The following is a 21,778-nucleotide window of genomic DNA, read 5'->3' as shown; positions in this document are numbered from 1 at the left end:
ATCTCCAACAGGAAGACACTGGCAGGTAGATTTTGAGATAGTCCCTCACCACTCTGTTTTGTGCATCCCTGGTTAAAATTCGACCTTTAAAACAAGATCTTAAGTTTCTTGGTGGAGGGTGGGCCAGAATTTCATAAAAGGAAAATCATCTAATTTTAGCCAAAATCACAGCTAACAGACTTTTCAGGATCTGTTGTTAAAACCCCTGGGTCAAGTTTCAATATCCTTAGTGCAATGTGTAGAATTCTACTGGGATCCAACACAGATTCTAAGTAGAAAGCTGAACCCTGGCAGGGTTTAATGAGGCTCTCCTATTTTTCTTGGGCTGTGGATTCTGAAAAGCCAGCCTAGAATCATGTCTTTGAATGTTCCCTTAATAGTACAGCATGAACAAAATGATCTTTACACAAGGATTTTAACCTTTTGTAAAACAAAATCTATGCTTGGTCATAAGACTTGGGTTCTATTTTACCTAAAAACATCCTCTAATTGAATTTGCATTGTGCTTATAGTGAGTTATTTCCCCACCTTTTGACCTTTGTTTAAAGGAAAACCTCGAGTTCAATAAAAACACAACACCACAGAGGAACAGGGTAGTGCCCATGCATCTCAGGGAGAGGGTTGTATAATGCAGATATGTTTAAAAAGTAGGTTAAGTAGCTAAGAGGGTACAACATGCCCTATAAAGACTGTTTAGAAATCACTGGGAGCCCTTCCGTACACAGCGTGCACATAACCTCTCAATGACTCCCTTGAATTCTGTCTTCTCGCATCCCCTAACAGAGACCACAGGTCAACTGTGAAAGAGTATCACTCATACAAGGTGAGTGTATCTACTCTTACACAGCTGTTCCTTGGCTTAAAACTTACTGTTAAGAAAAGAGTGACAAGAGGGGTCAATTACAGTTCTACTGAATCTCCAGCCAGGGCAGACATCACTAATCAGTTTTAATAACACCTATTGGTCCGCAGTGTCCTGGAATGTGCAGAATTGCTCTCAACATGACTACTGGCAACTGCTGCCACTTGATGTGAGTTGGTATGGTGGTGAGAACACTATGCTCTCCTTGCCCTCAGGGTTGAGGTAAATCAGATGGAATTGGCTTTTCTACCTCTGACAGAATTGAATATTAGTAATTGCATATGGTGAAGCCCTTTTAAAAGTCGCCTTTTCCCGTATCCCCTCTGCATAGTTTATAAGTGACCTCTTCCAGTCCCACTCATCAGGAGTGAATTAATTACTCCTTCTTCATGATCTTATCATACCCATTTCAATTCCTTGCCAGATCCTTTTCCCTATTTACATATGGGTTTTCCCGGCAGAAACCCCCAAGGCAAGCCAAATCGTACTTAACATTTTATCCATGGCACCTAGTGAGACACCTGACCCTAGGCAGGGACTAATTAGTGGTGTTGAGTTAAAACACCTTAAAAAAAAAAAGAAAAGGATTACATATATATATATATATATATATATATATATATATATATATATATACACACACATACACATACACACATATACACACATATATATACATATATACATATATATGTATATGTATATATGTATTTTTTTTTTAACCAAAAATAGTGCTTTTCCAACCAGACTCTCTGAGAGGTGACTTCTACTCCCTGATGTTTATGGCTGGGAATTCAACTGCTTAAATATATTCACCAGTTTTCTCTAAGATACCCATCTATTTCACCTTTTTCCTAGGATTATTGACAGAGAGAGAGAGAGACAGAGAGAGAGAGAGAGACAGAGAGAGAGAGAGACAGAAGCAGAGACAGAGACAGAGAGAGAGAGACAGAGAGAGAGAAAGAGAGAGAGAGAGACAGAGACAGAGAGAGAGAGAGAGAGAGAGAGAGAGAGAGAGAGAGAGAGAGTATGGTAAATGCCTGTGAGTACATGGGTACTTGCCACTAGGCCTACCACTGAATCAGATTTCTCTAGGCCAGAAGAGGATATAGGGGTCTTTGTCTGAGGTTGTCTACCTGATTGCTTTGAGCCAAGGTCTCTCACTGACCTGGAATGTGCCCCTTTTGTCTAAGCAAGGTGGCTGGCCAGTAAGCTCTTGGGATCCACTGCCCCTACCTCTAACTCTAGCGATATGGGCAGGTTCAGCTTTTAACCTGGGTGCCACTGAATCTGCCCAGTCATCATGCTTTCAGAGCAAGTGCTGTTAGTCATAGAGCACATTGCCAGCCCCTTTCCTGGGTTCTTTTAAGGATGAGCCATATGGTTCGCTGGACAGCAGCCCTGGTCGCCAAGTCTCAGACCACTGATAACTCTAGCTCATCTGCAGCTGCAAGGAAGATAGCCCTCTTTCTGAGGATGATTAGGCCCTGTTCCAAAGCTCATCCACCTTATGCTGAAGACCAAAAGCTCCTGCATACCCAGTTCTGGGAAGATGCACATAGACCGTCACAGGTAGGATTTTAAAGTCTCTATCTGGCCAAAGGGAAGCCAGTGGCATGTCTGAAGTGATATCAAACCCTTGCTCATCAGGACATTTCCCCTGGCATGGGGCGTGGGGGGGATGGTCATTATTCCCGACTAGCGATTCAGCCTGGAAGGGACATATGTCTTTTCACAGACAGGAAGGATAGTGCCAAAAGGTTTAACCTCGCTATTAGTTATTAAATAAGCAATCTAGATTCAAACAAGCAGATAAACGCTGCAGCTTTATAGCTTCTACAAAGGCAGCTACTTTCAGACACAGCTCTGACATCAGTTCTTCCAAACAACTGGAGGGCATTCCCTACATGTCTTCTTTCACCTGCTTCTAATTGAATGAGCATCTTTCCTTTGGCTGTTTCTAACTGTAAAAGGTTTATAAGTACGCCTACACCTGTCTCTATTCCTTTGGATCCAGGATCCTAGACTAAGCAGAGAACCAACTGAAGACAGAAGCTCTGGCTTCTGAAGTAGCAAGTGACACTTCTGAACAATAAAATTAGAGACAGGGAAGAAGAAATAAAGGGTCTTTATCAATGTTCACTTAGAGTCAAAGGAGCAACCTCCCTGCCATCATCCCTGTGAATGACCAGGCCTTGCCCTGGATTACTAGAATCCAAAGAGAAGGAAAAGAACAACAAACAAAACAAAACAAAACAAAACAAAACAAAACAAAACAAAACAAAACAAACAAACCACCACCAACAAAACAAAGAACAACAACCACAAAAAAAAAGGCTAGAACTATAGGTCACAGATTTGTGAGGTTTTTAGTTCAGTCCTCAGAATTCCTATTTAAAGCCTAGCGTGGTATGGCAAGCGCTTGTAATCTCAGTGGGAGCATGGTGCGGAGACTTAGAGATAGGCAGATAGATCCCTGGGACTCACGAGCTAACTAGCCTACGGGAATTAAAGAACTCCAGGCTGGTGAGCGAGCTTCTGTCAAATGAAGAGCAGAGAGAGCAACTTAAGACTGACATCCAAGGTTGGCACTGATGCTCCCTCCAAATGTTCACAAGTATAATAAATCACACACATATACAGACACACAAAGGACATTCTGTATGCCTGGTCCCTAGGGGTGGACAATTCATTTTATCACCCCAAGACTAATATGTTTGAAAGATAATTTTTTTCTGTTTAAACATATAAAACCAAAGGATACCTGGGATTCTGTAAGACCATTTGAACAGTGGTGCACCCATTCTTGAAGGGTTTGTCTGTCCTCAATGCATCCACAATCCTTTCCTCTACTAGTCAAGTCAACTAAGAAGAGAGCTCTCTGCTGGGCTTTTCTCCATGGGTTTTCTCCTGCCACTGAGCATGGTAATGTATCTGACTGTAACAGAGTGTGAGTGAGGAGGGCTAAAGGCCGTGTGAGAGCAGGAAGCACATTGCCTGAGCTTGGCCTGCTCTCTTCCTGGGTTCATCTTGGGAATCTAGGGCTGTAAGGATCAGTGTTCAGTCTGTAGGATTTTTAAGTGTCAACCAAGTACAGAGTGACTTGCTGGCTCTGGGAGCTATTTGTGGAACTCTGTGTGTGTGTGTTTTAAACCAGCATACTATCTTTTTTAAAGTGAACACGATTAGGGACAAAGACAAACACAAGGAAAAACAAACAAATAAACAGACAAATAACAGATAGTTCTGAGCACCAACTTGGGCCTATGTGAGCAGAAATATGATTCACTGGTATTCAGAAAATTAATAATCTATTTCAAGACAATTTTCATCATATATTTACAGCTGGCAAGAATGGTCTTGTCTTTCTGCTGTCTGCCACAAGCAAGACTGAGAAAACCCAGGAGTCATTAATGCCAGAAACAGTTTTATTTTGGCTGGGTAGGGACAAGGGGAGGATCTGGAGGGATTGGGGTAAGGAGAAAACATCATTAAAATGCACTGTATAAAATCAAACTAAAGGAGGACAATCTATGTGCACGCGTGGATGTTCTCGTGTGTGCAGGTGTGTGTGGAGGCCAGAGGAAAAACAGGAAATGTTGGAACTGTTTCTTGGGCACCATCCACCATGCTTAGAAAACAAACAAACAAGCAAGCAAAACAAACAAACAAACAGAAACAAGACAAGTTCTTTCACTGGCCTGGAACATGCCCATTAGCCTAGGCTGGCTGGCTAGAGTCACTGTAGAGATCTTCCAGTCTCCACTACAACATCATTGAGATTATAAAGACATGCCACTATGCCTGGCTTGTTTTAAAACAAACAAAATAACAAACAAACAAACAAAAACTTTGATGTTTAGGGATTGAACTGAGGTCATCCAGTATGTAAGTACTTTCCCCATGGAGTTACCTCCCCAGCCACACAAAGGACTTCTGCATTCATCACTTATCAGGGAATGTTTGCCTGCCTTTACTCACATCCAATCAGGAAGGTCAGTTGTGTTAGTCAGTTTAGATTTTTTTAAGGCAAAAGAAAACCCATGCATTTTCCTCCCAGAAGCCTTACTGAGCAATGGCAGATTATTAGGGCTCCAATAATTATTTACTTCGTCAATGTAAATGTTTGTCTCTTCTATTGTTTTGGGGTGGTTTTTAAAAGCTTTGAAAATTAGCATAAAAGTAGGGGGGAGAAAACCATCCAAATTGAATGACTCAGCTATGGGCACATGAAAAATGAGCCCCCTGCTAAAACAGAAACCTGTCAATTTATTTGTATATGCCACTAGACTTTGTAGCTTCTTGCAGTCACCCATATCATTAGAGCCCAGGCAGAAATTATTACATACAGACCACCTGGGCCCTTCAGGGCTTCTGAATCCAAAGGACTTGCAAAGACCTAAGTATCTTAGAAGATCCCTTGTCCTGGAAGGACCAAGGGCCATAGTTTGTGAAATGTTCACCTTGATTAACTCCCCACATCTCAAGAACACTAAATTGAGGCATTTAATATAACCTGAAGCAAGAAGGAAACGGAGCAACCTCCCAGAACTCATGGCAGCGAGGTCTAATCCAGAGGCTCAGAACTGTACACAAACAAACAGCAAACACATCAAGGATGTAAGTAGGATAAAGCTCACCATAATAGATCTGTACCAAAAATACTCCCAGCCACACCCTGTCTTTTGTTTGTTTGTTGAGAAAAACTGTTGCATGCAGCCAAGGCTATGCTCCAACTTTGTAGCCAAGAATGACTTTGAACTCCTCGTCTTCCTGCCTCTACCACTCAAATATGAGGCTACTACACCCAGTTTTTATAGTGCGGGGGACAGAGCCCTAGGCATCATGAGTGCCAGGTAAGCACATCTATGAAAAAAGTGCATTATGTCTATCCTTCTCATCAATCACAAGATAGATGGTTGTCTTTGCTCTGTAACCTGGGGAAGAGAGGCCTCTCCTAGTACCAGTTGCTCTGTGAACTGTGGAGGTAGGCTACTATGCATGTGTGGACTACATGATCCTTGAGAGGGCCCTGTGAGTTTTCCTTCCCTAGGGAGAGGTGTGTGGGCCAACTCCCGATTATGGAAGGGATTGTGTGTCACAAAAATGTGGGTGGTCCAGCCTTAAGTCCCAAGACTTCAGAGCCTAACATACCAAAGGATGACCTTCAGATATTATAATTGGGTTAAATGAGGCCATATGGGTGGACCTAATAGAGTAGGAGTGCTCTTTTTCTTCTAAGAGGTAATTTGGATACAGTCTTGCACAGAGAGAAGACCTGATGAATGTACAAAGATGTCAGCCATCTTGGGTCCTCAATTCCTTACTCTTTTGCTGTTAGCCTCAGAATTTTGAAAATATCTATTTCTGTTGATAGCTACCCTGTCTTTGATGCCTCTGTAAGTCCCAGCAAGCTAGTGCATATGGCAATCTCTTCACAGACCCTGTCTTGAGGGACAATGAGACACCCTACCAGTTTGTCCTCCCAGGTGGCATCTTCCCAACTTTGACTTTCTACTAGACTCAAAACTTTGGGTTGTTCCCGTTCACATTGTAAGAGAAGATACTGTTTCTGATTGACAAGTGAATCCAAAGGCACAAAGGGCTGTGGATGCTCCTAAAGTCACACATTTTGGAACACCAGACAAGCATTAAGCTAACAGTACTACAGTTCTAATGTTCTTATAACAACTTGAAAGACAAGCTTCTCTGAAGGGCTACAGTAGAGCTTCCAGGACAGGGATATTCCCTTTTATAGGGGCACAAACATCACTGGAAAATATATATATATTTCTTATAAATCAAAATCTGTTTCAATTGCACTGGGAAATTTCCATATTTAAATGGGCCTGAAGCACATCCATTCTGTAAATTATCCTTCAACCTAATTGATTTTTCTTTTAAGATTTATTTATTTATTTTATGTAAGTATACTGTAGCTGTCTTCATACACCCCAGAAGAGGGCATCAGATCTCATTATGGATGGTTGTGAGCCATCATGTGGTTGCTGGGATTTGAACTCACAACCTTCAGAAGAGCAGTCGGCACTCTTAACCACTGAGCCATCTCTCCAGCACCCCCCCCCAATTGATTTTTCTAACTTCTGATTTTCATACTATTCATCATTTCTTATCTTTCTTTTTGCTTCTTAATTTTTGTCACAATTTTAGGCTTTGCATAGACATTCCAAGAACAATTCCAAGAATTTGTTTATAGTTTTCTCATTGATTAGTTGAATAAAATTTTAAGTGACTCTTTTATTTATCTGTCCCCAAATTTGAGGCAATCTGTGGTTTTAAGGGAAAATATTTTTAATTCAATATGAGATTAAATTAAGAAAAACAATTCCAGAAGCTCTGTTTGAGAGAGAGAGAGAGAGAGAGAGAGAGAGAGAGAGAGAGTACATGTATACTGTACCTGTATAAAAAAGTGTCTAGGCTACAGGTCAACATTGAACATCTTTCTCAATGGCTTCATATATTTTATATTCCCAAAAGGGTGTCTTACTGGGCTGGAACTCACCAAGAAGTGTAGGCGGGATGCCATGCAGACCCACAAATCTCTCTACCTTCATCTTCCCAGTGCTGTATAATCCTAGCACACTATTATGGTAAATAGAACTAATATTTGCCTAGAGATCTCACTATTTATTTAGCTATATTCCCAGAACTCAGAGACCCAAGAAACTCCAGTTCTTCCTTGAAATATTCTCCGTCCTTAACAACGTGTAATACAGGAACTACTCTCTATAATCTCAAAATGTGGAAGGATAAGGCAGGAGGATCATGAATTCTAGGCAGGTACGAGATATATAGTAAAACCATGTCTCAAGCACAAAATGGCACTATATTTAAATATTATACCCATTAAACACACAGCAATTCTAAAACACAGATATATTAAGGATTGTGCTGAGAACTACATTGATTTGTGGAGCTAAATACAAATGATTTCAACCAGATTTCTCCACTAGAGTTTTAAATAATATTCTTAAAAATCTTGTGTCAATAAATTACATAGTCTTCAAGTAAATCTGGCCACTATCAACATTTATTATGTTCTTTAAGCCAAGCCTCAGCTTTACCTGGTTGAAAAGACATTAACAGAATACTATTGCTGACCAGTGAACCGGTCTTAAACTTGTTTCAATATCTATTAATTAAGTTTTATTGACTCACAGCCATATGCACTCATGTATGTACAGTGTACAGCTACTTTGTGCTATGATAGGGAGTGGAGAGTTGGTAGGAGAATCTGGAAGGCCTGCAGAGTTTGAAATATCTGCTATCCACCTCTCTTCCACAAACATTTAAAAGACATTTTTAAAAATCTGCTTCCACTGTTTAGAGTCACATTAACAGCAATCTTGTCTAGATATACACTAGCCCTTACTCAGGAAGCTGACACTAAATATTTCAAAAGACATTTTTTTATCAATACTGACCAAAATTTAATTTTGTTTTTGTTAAAAATCTGATGATATTGTTTTATTGTTGTTGCTAGTAGTGGTGGTGATGGTAGTGATGTGTGTGTTTCTCTCTCTCTCTCTCTCTCTCTCTCTCTGCGCGCGCATGCACGTGTGTGTGTGTGTGTGTGTGTTTGTGTGTGTTTCACATATATGTGAACATCAGAAGACAACTGGGTGTTGTTTATTAGAAATGGTCTTTCACTGGCTTCACTGACTAGGCTAGGTTGATTGGTAGACACTGATTTGCCTGTCTCTACTCCGTGCCTCCCCACCCCACTTGAATACAACAGGACTACCATACTTGGCTAAAGTTGCTTTTGATATGGGTTCTGGGGATTGAACTCAGGTCCTCATGTTTTCCTGGCAAAGCCTTATTGCCTGAGCTATCTCCATCATCTGACTGTTATTTCCTAACACCAGACTTCATGGATACATGAAGATTCATGTAGAGACAGGAAGGATCCAGGGTCATGCATTTCACAAATTGCTATGCTTCATGGTCCTGTGACTGTTTTCCATGCAAGCTTCAGTCGCGCAGGTCTGGGATATAACTTGAGGTTCTTTGCTCACATGAACAGCCAGCATCTGAAGGTCTTACTTGGGCAGTGAGATTTCAGGGACTCTGAAGCTTGTCTCAACAGCTGTCCAGAACAGAGACTGAGCACCCATGGGGTTCAGGCCCTATAACCAAGTATGCTCTACCTGCACTGTCCCCCTTTTGCCAAGAGAGATAAAGGGCTAAGAAGGGGAAATTCCTTAAAAGAAATGGATTCTACTAGCTTTATAGAATTCTGACATTTAGACTCTTTTCTCCAAGACTCCTCTCCATAGTGACACTTGATTTGGGCTACTCTAACACACTTCCTGACCTGGAGATGGTCAGTAGCCACTGCCCCAGCATCACTGAAGTTACCTTTAGATGTGTTCTGGCTAAAACATCTTATTCCCAGCAAGAGACGCCCAGGGAGTCCCAGTCACACTTAAAAATCTGCACTAGGCCTTGACACTTAGCAGAAGACACCTCTGGACAGAAAGGATAAAAACAAAACATACTTGCAGGACTGAAGTAAGACTGAGGAAGGAGACACAGATGGGAGAATAATGGCCTTTTGAGGTTTGATAGTGTAATTCAAATAAACAAGTAACCAACCAAACAATAACAGCAGCAACAATGAAACAGGTTTAAAAACTCTTCCACTTGGTTTTGTTTTCTAGTATGAATGACTGTAGGCTATTTGACTTTGAGAAAGTAATAAATTATTTCAAAACCTCATTTTCTACATCTGTAAAATAGGGATTAAAATACTGGGTTGCTAAAGTAATATTAGGATTAGGTCAATTTTTAAGGGCCAGGCAAGTAGTTGCTGAGTGGTCACGATGAGAATACTAATTGTAATAAATATTAAGAGTCTCAAACTATGACACTGTCAGAACTAGATTGTTTCTTTAAGAAAAGGGGGCAGCCAAGATTACCATTATGCTAAATATACTTTAAAAGTGGGAATTCATTGCAAACCTTTAAATGCATTGGTTGTCTGTGAAATGGGGTGTGGCTGTGGAACAGAAAGTCTGGGCCACCGCAGTCTGTTGTCCCACATTCTTACTGAGCAGAGGCTACTCTGGGTAAAGGGTTAAAGACAGATCCAGCTATATGTGAGACACGTGCTCTCTAGTTCATCACACTGTACGTATTTGTGACTTCTGCTTCTAATAGAAATCAGCTCACGATGAAGTCTATCCAGGGAATTCAGGAATGGCCTCTGCCTCTCCTTTTCTAGTTTTCCCTACCCCATCATATCCTTGGGAATATGGCTAGGCTCTGGAAAAGCAAAGGATCTCAAAGGCTGCTGAAGAGACTCCCTGTTCCTCCTCTTTATGTTCTACATGCCATCTTAGAAATCTGTTTTAGGGTGCTCCAGCTATTTTTGGAGCAGAAGAGAGTAACATCTTGAGTTGCCTTCTTAAGAGAAAATAAATTTCACCTCTGAATTTCTCAGACTGTAACTACATAGAGATGCTTAAATATGCTTCCCAGAAACACACACATGTGTGTGTGTGTGTGTGTGTGTGAGAGAGAGAGAGAGAGAGAATTTAGCTATGCACTATAGAATAAAAGCAAATATATTTTCAAAAATTATGTAGAAATGAGTTCTGATTTTCATTTCATATGCACATTAAAGAAGCAACAGAAAGACCTAAATAGATTATTTTCCAAGGAAAACATCACTAATATTGGGGTGTTTGTGTCTTAGAATGATAAAGGGTTTAATATGATGATGACTGTACATTGATTAACCTTTGCATCAGATTTGAATATGTAACCCATTACCTAATTTAATCTCTCAAACAATAACAGCCACTGGCATTATTCTTTGAATAATCCTTGCTTAGTTTCCATAATGGTATACAGTTAATGAAAACTCCATTAGAATGTTGCATGTGGCATAATTAATCCTGGCTGTTTTCTTTTGGTGTAAATAGCTAATGTAGATACTGAATTCTGTTTTTCACTAGCCTTATTAATCTTTCATAAACCAATATTTTGACTGCAATGGGTTATAACAGCTCTGAGGAAGTCCTAGAAACATACTACGTCCTAGCTTCGTGGTCACCTGTGTGGGGTGGTGCCTTGTGTGAGCTGGTTCTTTAACAGCGTGACATTTTCAAAACAGTGTGAGTTGGGGAGCTGGCTCAGAGCTTAAGATCCCATATTGCTCTTGCAGAGGACCTGAGGATCCTAGTGCCAACGACTACCAGGCAACTCACAAAAAACTCTAATTTCAGCTCTAGGGGGTCTGATACTCTTGGCCTCTGAGTTTCATGACACTGGGTTGCACAAACCATCTCCATGTACACATAATTAAAAATATTTTAAAAAATCCAAAAGGCAATGGTATAGTTTAAATTTGTAGAACACATAATTAGCATAAAGGGTATGATAGACTATTTGGTCAATTTGAGCCTACTCACCCAACTTAATTACCTGGACAAATAGGCATTGCCAAATTTTTTTAAAAAGAATACTAAGTGTGGGAAACAATTATAGTAATATATATCACTGGATAGTTTATAATCAAAGGACAATGTAACCTAAATAGTCCTAAATTGCTTCCTGTTTGAGGTATCTGATAACTCTCTTGCCTAGGAAGTGGTTTAGATAGAAGGAAATCGATTCTGTGATCACTTCCTTGCTTACATCATCAAGTGGTGTGGTGTGTGTGTGTGTGTGTGTGTGTGTGTGTGTGTGTGTGTGAGTGTGTGTACTCACAAGAGTACAGGTAACAGGAAACAGTTTGAATGTCATTTCTAATTTTCTTTTCAAGACAGGCACTCTCACTGAACTGAAAACTCCCCTGCAGGCTCTGTCCAGGAATTGACTTCTGCCTCCCCAGCACTGGGTCCATAAGAGTCCATTGATATGGAAACTTTTTTTTTTTTTTGAGACAGTGTTTCTCTGTGTAGCCTTGGCTGTCCTGGAACTCACTTTGTAGACCAGGCTGGCCTCGAATCCAGAAATCCACCTGCCTCTGCCTCCCAAGTGCTGTGATTCAAGGTGTGTGCCACCACGCCTGGCTGATATGGGAACTTTTATAAAAGTGGATTCTATGGACTGAACTCAGGTCCTTTTAGCATGGGTTTCAGGATTCAACTTAAGTCTTTCGTGCTTGTAAACTAACTAATGATATCTAATAACTAATGGTATCCAGATATTTATGCTTTTAGAAAAGTAAACTCTTAATTTATGATCTCATAAATTCATATGTATATATAGTATGTTGTTAAATTGCTTATTTTGTTCTTTTAATGTTTTAATGTTGAAAACTGGCACACAGTGAATATCTTAGCCATCAATATGTAATTTCCCAGCAAAGTGGGTATTGGTAGACTCTTACTCCCTAAGGCTCATTTCTTGCACCTCTGCTATTCATTCTCTCCCTCCCTCTCAGCTTCCTCCCGCCATGAATATGTGTCTTCTGCCTACCCCATCCTTCCTCATCAGATACCTCTGGGTATAGGTTAGATGCAATGGAGCAGCAGAGTTCTAGCTCCTTTAGCTGTGCTTTCAGTGACAGCCGTCCCCTGAGAGGACACACTCCAGTACGCATATTCCTTCCTGTGGTATTTTCAAGCAACATTTCTGTTTAAGACATCCTCTGATCTCAGCAGATCAATACACCTCAGCCTTTGGAAAGAACTTCACTTCGTACAGAAATTCCCACATGTGGTAACAGATAAAGATCGAGTCCCTATATCTTCTTTATTCATTTAGAATTTCTTAATAGATTCTAAAGTTAAAGGTTGAGGGATGCCTTGAGACTTGCAATCTTCTTACCACTGCCATGAACTTTTTCTTCTTTTCCTGTCAGATGGACTATTTATCTTTAATGACCCAATTTACATCACCTGTTTGGTTCCTAATGCATATGCAATGGTTGTTTTTGTTGGCAGTGTGTATGTGTGTACACATAAGCACATGTGTACAAGTTCCAGGTTGTTGCTGTTGGGTATGTGTACATATGCTGGTGTGTGCAATGTCCTTTTTGTACACTGAGAGTGTTGTTTGGCATCCTTTGGTATTTGAAGGAAGGCATGGTTCTGCACTGTTACCTTGGCTAAGATGTACAAGAAATGGCCTTTGTTCTATAACATTGTACTAAAGAATGAGTTGGGATGGCTGATGGCTCAAAGGACAAGGCACTTGTTGCACAAGCATGAGGACCTGGACAATGGTAGCTTATTTGTATAGACCATGTTTCAACTGAGAGACAAGAGATAGAAACAGAACCCCTTGAAGCTCATAGACTAGCTACGAAGAACCCCAAAACGACCCTGAATTCAAATAAGATAGGAGGAGAAATGACACATTCAATCTCCCCAACACACACATGAGGACACATACAAATTGTATGTACACATACTACACATACATGAGCAGGACAAATGGGTCAATGGGAGCAAGTAACAGGGTTTTTTTGTCATTTGCAGTGGTCTCACTTTGGTCATTCCATGATGAGTCTAGTACAGCCAAGTTGCATCAGCGGAGCTCTGTGTGTTCCTGCCAAGTCTGACCACTACAACAGTGTAGTCCTAACAAAACCCCCAAGCATCACCCTCTTTGTGTGACCTACATGCAGTTCTTATATGAGAAATGCCCTACCTCCCACTGCCTTCGGAGGAGCAAGCCTTGACAGACTTCCCATGCAACAGAAAAAGAACAAATTTATTTAAGAAATGCATTTATTTTAACCAGCTCAGCAAGTCCTGATCCTATCTGAAGAAAAAAAAAAAACCCACAGGTTCCATCAAAGATGAGCTGTGTTTCCTCTGTGGGCCAAGGAAGAACGGAGATAAAAATTAAGGGCCAAATGTGGGCTGAGATGAAGTGAAATCTGATAAGACAGACTCGGCAAGAAGATGGCATGGAGCAAAGTGAATCTCATCCCAATGAGGAGGCAAAGGTAAACAGATGTACAAGATAAGGCCTCTGAAGTGGAACATTTTCAGGCTGAGAATCCTGCGCTTGGGGACTGAAATCTGGATGCCCCGTTCCGGCTCACTGAAGTGCACTGCATTTGAATTTAGCAGATGTGTAAATTATACACAGCATCCCAGAGCCAAAGGTCACTGTTTGACAAGAACAGTTTCTTTAAGGACAAAATGCAGCATCTAAGTCCAGCCTATTCCTATGGGTGGGGATGTCAAGACATTCATGCCAAGAGAGATATCTGAATATTTACTGCTTGGAGGGCTTTGAGTGGCAAGGGGACTTGCAAACATATACCACCATATTCCAAGGTGCCAGGGTTGTATGCTAAATTGCATGGTTGATGCCCAGGGATTCTACCACACACACACCCTGAGCTCAGTCTTCAAATAAAATAAAATATGTGCCTGGGAACATAACCACTCTGTGTGCCAGCTTCCTTTCCTGGCCTGTGATGAGTATGCTTGCTGACAGAAGCTATTAAAGAGCAAGGTTTATTCTGGTTGATGGGTAGAGCCCATCAACGTGAAGAAGGCATAACGACCACAGCTGGTCACATCGTGTACACAGTCAGCCAGCAAGGAGCAATGAATACTCAGGCTGTCTGCTTTCTCCATTTTCTCCAGTACAAGACCTCAACCCACAGAATGTTGCGACTTATCTTCTTCTCACTGCAAAGGCTCTAACACCTCAATCTACATTCCCTCCCAGACATGGCCTGAGGCTTGAATCCTAGGCAAGTAGACAATCAGTAATAACCATCAATGGCTTTTGAATAGTCTTACATTCTCCAGGTGTTAACATGTTCAAAATGAGAAAGGAGAAAACTGAAGAGATTGAGAGAGAGAGAGAGAGAGAGAGAGAGAGAGAGAGAGAGAGAGAGATGTGAAAGTAGGCAAAGGTCATCCTATCAAATGTACTGAACTACATAAAGAGCAACTGGGAAGATGGATGGAAAAGGGGGTTCAGGCTGCCTTCCTTTGACACCGTTCTGAGATGAAGCATAGCTCACAGTGGCCAAATGCTCATAGAAAACCCACACATTTGTACAGATAATCCAAGGTCAAATAAAGCTGCCCTTTTGAGACAAGCAATCACAGAGTGCTATATCCCAACTCTTTGTTTTTAAACTTCACATTGATATGTCAATCCACTATCCTATCACCTGTTCTCCTGTGATGTGGTTCAGGGCCAGGCTCCCTGATATGGACATAGGCAATGGAGGTGACTCCAGCGACCACACTAATCCCTTAGATTTATATCTTACTTCAGAGCCTGTGAAGTTGTCTTGCCCTTGTTATTGTACCTGATCCTACCTGTGACCTTGGAATCAGCTTACCTGAAGACCTGATCAATTTTCACATGGGACATTATCCCAGCATGCCCTTCTTCTAATACTTTTTTATTGCCCCTCTCAAAACAAAACAAAAATATGTTTTATTTTTAGTTGTATCAACCCAGTCCTATTCCTCCCTTCTCAAGTATTGCTAAGGAGAATAATTGCTACTAGGACCTCTTCTCCTCTGTCATCTGAAAGTTGTCCTCCTGCCACCCTTTGGCTCTCCTTCTAATCTCTCTCTCTCTCTCTCTCTCTCTCTCTCTCTCTCTCTCTCTCTCTCTCTCTCTCTCTCTCTCTTTCTCCACCCCCCCCCATGTGGTGTGTGTGTGTTTGTGTGTAAAAATTTTCTCATCTTTGAGACAAGTTCCTTTCCTTTCACTATTGATTGTGGCTCCTGGAGTAATGTAAGTAAATCACAATTCTCCTTTGCAGGCTGGGTGTTCCTGAATCATGAGAGTGAGTGATGTGTGTTCAAGTGCTACATCTTAGGAATCTTGTTAAGTTTTGCCGCCTTCCAGCCCCACTGATGGAATATTTAATCTCTGAAGTGAGTTGGCTGGTATGATATACAATGTGGGGAGGCCCTGTGCTGTGGATCTTACTGGCAATTGAGGATCAGAACACTGCCATTTGTCAGTATCACTACGACAGCTTTGAATAATCTTCTGCTTTTTATTTATTTTGCTTCACTTATTATGAAGATTAAAGGTATATTGAATCAACAGTTTTACTGGATAGATATCATCTCTAAAAAATACTACAATTTCATTTAAAAGTAGTGAGGGTTTTATGCTTGTGTGTGTATGTGGGTGCACATGTGTGTACACATGCTTTTGTGTTTGCATATGTACATGTAGAGGTAATAGGATAACCTCAAGAGTTGTTCCTTATCTACATTGTTTTATTTTGAGACTGGAGTAACTGCAGATACTCACAGATATTCCATTTCTATTAGCACCCCAAATTTTATTTAAACACCAAGATATTGGGGCCATACATATTGGTCAAAATCTTCAAGACCTATCTGTGCCTTAATTGATTTATCAATTATTTATCTTGAGAGTAAACCTCATAAGGTAAGAAGATAATTAGACTTGGAGAAATAGGCTAGACTGACTTGAGAAGTAGGCTAGACTTAGTAAATAAGTTCTGAGAATCCATCTTTGTCTTCTTCACTAAGCAGAGACTATAGGCACGTGCCAGAAGGCCTCACATTTTAACTTGGGTTCTGGGAATTGCACTCAGGGCCATACTGTTGCACACCAAACACTTTCCCAGTTGAGTTAGCTCTCACAATTTCAAAATGTCTTATTAGAAATGGCAAAAATGTCTCCTTATGGACAAGGGTGTTAAGAGAATCTTTCAATGTGTCTTCTTTATTCCAATTCTTAGACATGGTCTTTCTAATTGCACCCAATAACTTGAGGCATACTGGTGGGAGCAGATACTCACAGGTATTCATTCTATTTCTATTAGCACCCCAAATTTTATTTAAACACCAAGATGTTGGGGCCATACATATTGGTCAAAATCTTCAAGACCTATCTGTGACTTAATTGACTTATCAATCATTTATCTTGAAAATAAACCTCATAGGGTATGAAGATAATTAGACTTGGGGAAATAATCAATACTGCTTAGCTTTATATGAAAACATCCACCTGTCTTTGGAAAAGATTTATATCTCTTCCTAGAATATGCAGATTTATGTATATTTGCTTCACCACACTTGTATTCAATAAGAATTTAAAACACTTCACAGTAAGTATGACTGGAGGAGAAACCACAAAAAAAAAAAAAAGGAACTCTAAAATGAAAAACCTTTTAAAACAGCTTTCTAAATGCTTCCCAGGACGTGTGAGTGCATGCAAATGTCATAATCTATCAAAGCAAATTAATACTGTTCTGCTAGTAATTAAAGGTCTTCATTAAGAAGTGCTCCCTCCCTCCCCACCCCCATCCGACATCAGCAATAAAAATGCACTGGGGGGCACCAGAAGGTTCTATAGGAAAATCAATAACTTGCCATTTTATAATTAAAAGAGAAAATAAATGTTAGGGGAAAGTCCACTAAATTAGGAAAATTACCTTTAGGAGAGATTGAAAATATTGATTTTAATTTACAAAATCTGTGAACTTTCCATGCCCCATTCTGAGAGACAATTGGAGGCTGGATGGTTCTTTCTGCATAAGCTCAAGGAAAATCAATAATTATGCGAAGGGAGTGTCATGAAATCTGTCATGAGCAGATCTTAGACTGAGAAACGACTAATGAGTCTGGCTTTCCATCTCGGACATACATAGGGATGACCTATGAAATATCCAAAGAAAGCCAGAGGCAAGGTCTTCCTTTGCCTCAAATGTGAGGCACCCTCCAAATTGCAAGAGAAAGCCAGTCTATTTTCATAGCTAGAGAAGTTTAGAATGCTTGTCAAATTTCTAGTCATGGGTATGTAGCTGAAAGGGATAGTTTATCATGGCCAGACTTCACATTTGTGTGGGTCATCATGCCCAGACTTCACATTTGTGTGGGTCATCATGCCCAGACTTCACACTCGTGTGGGTCATTATGCCCAGACTTCACACTCGTGTGGGTCATCATGCCCAGACTTCACACTCGTGTGGGTCATTATGCCCAGACTTCACACTCGTGTGGGTCATCATGCCCAGACTTCACACTCGTGTGGGTCATCATGCCCAGACTTCATACTTGTGTGGTGCTTTGCCAACTGAGATCATGCAATTGGCCTCCTTTTGTGTTTTGTTTTTTAAAAACTAGGTTTCAATTTGTAACCCATTCCAGCCTCAGACTAGAGGAGATGCTCTTGCCTCAGCCTCCCAAGAACATGTGGTTCCATGCCAGGTTTCTTGTTTAAAAAACAAACAAACTTTAATTTATTGGGAAAAAAAAATCTCATAGATATCATTAGTTGTTTAGGTTTCTTCACGATGTCCTCACACAACCAGTGCTAGAACAACCCAGAATGATCAGGTGGCTTCTGGTTTGGACTTAAAACAGTGGAATGAATGCCACATGGAGATACTTAAATAAAGAATTCATATGTATAAAATATAATGAACTTACAAAGAACTAAGCCCCTGGGATTGATCAGAACCCAAATATTTTGTTGAAACCCCAAAGGAAGCACACACTCTTTGTATAGTTTTGTGTTATAATTTGCAAAACTGCCACAAGGTTTTAATACATGTATGTGTATATTGAAAGTGTTTAGAAGAGTACAGGCCACAGAAAATGCTGAATGCATGTTACCCCTCCAAACTTACTCTCCTTCTTTCTCCTGGATCCCTCTCTGCTGAGGCTGGCCCTGGAGGCAGTTTCAATTAATGTTGTTATGCTATGAAAGGAATGCAGATTCTCTTACACTTGCATATGTAAGTCAGTCTAACCCTATTTTTGTGTTCTTCAAGTCAGTAGGTATGCACTCTGAAAAAAGCATTCCAAATAAAGGAGATTGCTGACATTATCTTGATGAGTTGAGGCAAGAATGCCCATGAGGAAGGGAAAACTATACAATGTTCTCAGATCACACTCACATTTGCTCCAAATTCCACAAGGGAATACTTCCTGCTTCTTCCTTCTGTGTTCAGGTTTTCTCCCAAACACAGGCACATGCCACATTCACAGGTCTAAAGAACCCGCCATTGCCTTGGGTCAGCTGCTGCAGATTTGTGACTGTCTGTGCAGGTGTGTGGAAGCCAGATCTTCACTGATCTTTTTGGGAGATTTTGTATATTTGTAACTCTGGACAAGATATACCCCATCTTGCTCCTGTACAGATGGTCATATCCCTAAGCCCAGACATTAATACGCCTAGTAGCCATGCTGAAGATGCGCAGGCAAGCTCTTTTCTAAGTTATGAAACCAATCTGAGGCTGATAGTGTGCTCAAAGCTCATCAGGGTAGGCTGATGACATGCCTGCCTCCCACCAGGACACAAGGATTAAATATTAACTTTCTCATGTTCATTTAACAAACATTTTTACAGCCCTGAATAAGTAACTAAGGTGTCATACAGCCCTTCCATATATTCTAATGAACTCTTACACACTTGATGCTATTATAATTCCTATATGAGAGATTAAGAAATTGAAGCAAAGAAAGGTTCAATGACTTTCCAGAGTCACACACCTGGCAAAAATTTGGGCTGTCTGGTTCATCTTTCATGTTTCTTACTCTCATGTGTGTCATCCAAGGAAGTAGGGTGCACAGTATAGCCTTAGAGCCAAGTGTGCTCTCCCCTGTCAAAGTAAACAAAGCTGCTGTACGGTGGTGCAATCCCTAGGCTTAATCTATACTTGCACAGGAAGAGGAGTCACAAGTACTGTAGAGTTGAAATACAAATTTCATGTACTCTATGATCCCTTCCTAGATTTATTCTACATTTCATTTTTAATTTGGTTAGTTTGTGAGAGTAGCTATTCTCTTCCTTTCACACCCTCCAGGAGTGATGGTTAGTCTCAGAAAAAGGATAGAAGTTGGGCAATCAGAAGAAATGAACTCAGATTTACCATCAACAGTAAGCAAGTGACTCAGATAAACTGTTCACTAACTATAAATGCTTCAAAAGAAGCATTGCCATCGGAAGGTTCCTTCCTCACACCCATGAGGTACTAGGCTTTCAAGACAACACTGATGGATGGTAAGGCCTCAGTATCAGTTGTAGGCTATCAAAGCAAGGGCTCTTAGCTGTGGATGCTTTTTGCTCCCTCCCCTGATTTGCTCACTGAGTTGTCTGAATCAGTGTTATTTCTCTAATAAGGGGTAGTTGATACTCAGGCAGAGAAGAGGGGAGGAGAGAGACATATGCAAAAAGCAAAGTAGAGAAGAATAGACTTGCTAAGCCAAATTGATTCATGGAGAAAGACTTAAGTCATTTTTTTTCTCCTAGCTTTTACATAAGCTTTATCTTGGAAACTCACAGTTTATACATTGCTGAAGCCTCTGCTTTATTAGGAAAGAAAAGCAGCTACAATGGAAAAGTGTAGTTAACAGATGCATGGGTGGGCACTACATTAATATTGGTATGAGCCATCACTCATCTGTCCAATGTGCATATCCTCAATGCTTTCCTAGGGCAAATCCATGTGAAATGTCACCAGGAGTAGAGCCCCATGCTTACTTCACAAGGTCATTAGCGACTCTCCTTCAGTTGCTGAAGAGTTTAAAATGCTCTTGGTTTTGTCCAAAGAAATCGTTGGGAATGTGTTAGTGTGCAATTCCTGCTTTGGGCTGAGCTGCAAAGTTCATGGTTGGGGGACAGGCAAAGCAAATTTAGAAAAGACCAAGCAACACTTTGGCGTGCAAAGCAAAGTTCCTTACCTGCATAGAAGTCGGGGCTGTAGACCGCGCCCACAACTGGATTTAATTTCCAGCCTTAAAATAAGCACAGAAGGATTACATCACATTTGAGTCAGGAACTTCTGTCCCTTTAGGTAACCACAGTAAAAACAGACTGGGAGGTTGTGCTAGTTTGTGTTTGGAAATTTCAAGTCTATGGAAGTTGAACATGCACAACATGAACTTGCAGACTTGGGGCTCGATGGTTTTGGTTTTCTGCTAGTGCAGGGGAAATGGAATGAAGAACCCACTGACCGGCTACAGGTGAACCATGTGAAAAAGACAGGATTGATTTCCAACCATATCAATAAACCCACTATTATAATTTCAGTTTTTGTCTTATTTCATATAACATTGTTGGATAATCCATTACATGGTGACCGCATTAAAGTCATAGCTATTAAATGCTTGCATAAACAGAAATCTTTGAGAGAACATACTCTAACGATTAGTGTTCCTGATTGTGACCTCTAGATAGTAGAGAATTCCAATTCTCTGCTGTGTGCTTTGTGAATAACAGAGGCAATGTTAGTTTATCCCCTAGAGATCTGGCATGGAATACATTTCAATGCATCCAAGAAGCATAAAAACCTTAAGCAGTGCTAAATACGGAAGGTAACTTTCAAATCACCTCTCTGTGACATTAACAGTATTCTCTAGTTTTCTAAATGTTATTGATAGAAAGATGCCTCAAATATGAACTCTGACTTTTTAGAGATGTTCAATTAAGAAGAAAGCACACGTAACAACCATAAACTAAAAGGCACATTGCAGACCTATTGGATTTTTTTTTTACCTTCCCTTCCCTTCCCTTCCCTTCCCTTCCCTTCCCTTCCCTTCCCTTCCCTTCCCTTCCCTTCCCTTCCCTTCCCTTCCCTTCCCTTCCCTTCCCTTCCCTTCCCTTCCCTTCCCTTCCCTTCCCTTCCCTTCCCTTCCCTTCCCTTCCCTTCCCTTCCCTTCCCTTCTTTTTTTCAGGGGAGGACCTTGAGGTATTTCATAACAAATTAAAGAATGCTATGCCTCAGAGAATGTGATTGACTCTGATATTCCTAGTAAATTTCTGTGGAAATTTCAGCAGTAGAGTAGTTTTTTGAGACAGGGTCTTATGTACTCTAGGGATCTTATGTAGTTTGGGCTGGACTTGAACTCATTATGTAACTTAGGGTGGCTTTGAACTTTTGATCTTCCTGCTTCCCACTCTGGAATACTGAGACTATAGATTTGGGAGACCATACCCAATTTAGATTTAATGATTCATGTATGT

General features: G+C 40.6%; 1 protein-coding gene across 30 annotated transcripts in view; it reads right to left on the bottom strand.

The window, feature by feature from the left end:
* Rbfox1 (RNA binding fox-1 homolog 1) overlaps positions 1–21,778 on the bottom strand; it is a 2,110,633-nt gene that overhangs the window by 84,393 nt on the left and 2,004,462 nt on the right. For 27 of the 30 annotated variants that reach the window (XM_085832308.1, XM_029470804.2, XM_085832312.1 and 24 more), the window contains one exon: positions 20,497–20,550. The exons of the other annotated variants lie outside the window; for them this stretch is intronic. In XM_085832308.1, the coding sequence (XP_085688434.1) occupies positions 20,497–20,550 (54 nt within the window). The remainder of the gene's footprint in view (positions 1–20,496; positions 20,551–21,778) is intronic. 30 annotated transcript variants of the gene reach the window in all.

Source organism: Mus caroli, unplaced genomic scaffold (assembly GCF_978045245.1).
Source record: "Mus caroli unplaced genomic scaffold, Mus_caroli_1 scaffold_17, whole genome shotgun sequence".
NCBI classification, from domain to species: Eukaryota; Metazoa; Chordata; class Mammalia; order Rodentia; family Muridae; genus Mus; species Mus caroli.
This window is presented reverse-complemented; position numbering and strand designations above follow the sequence as displayed.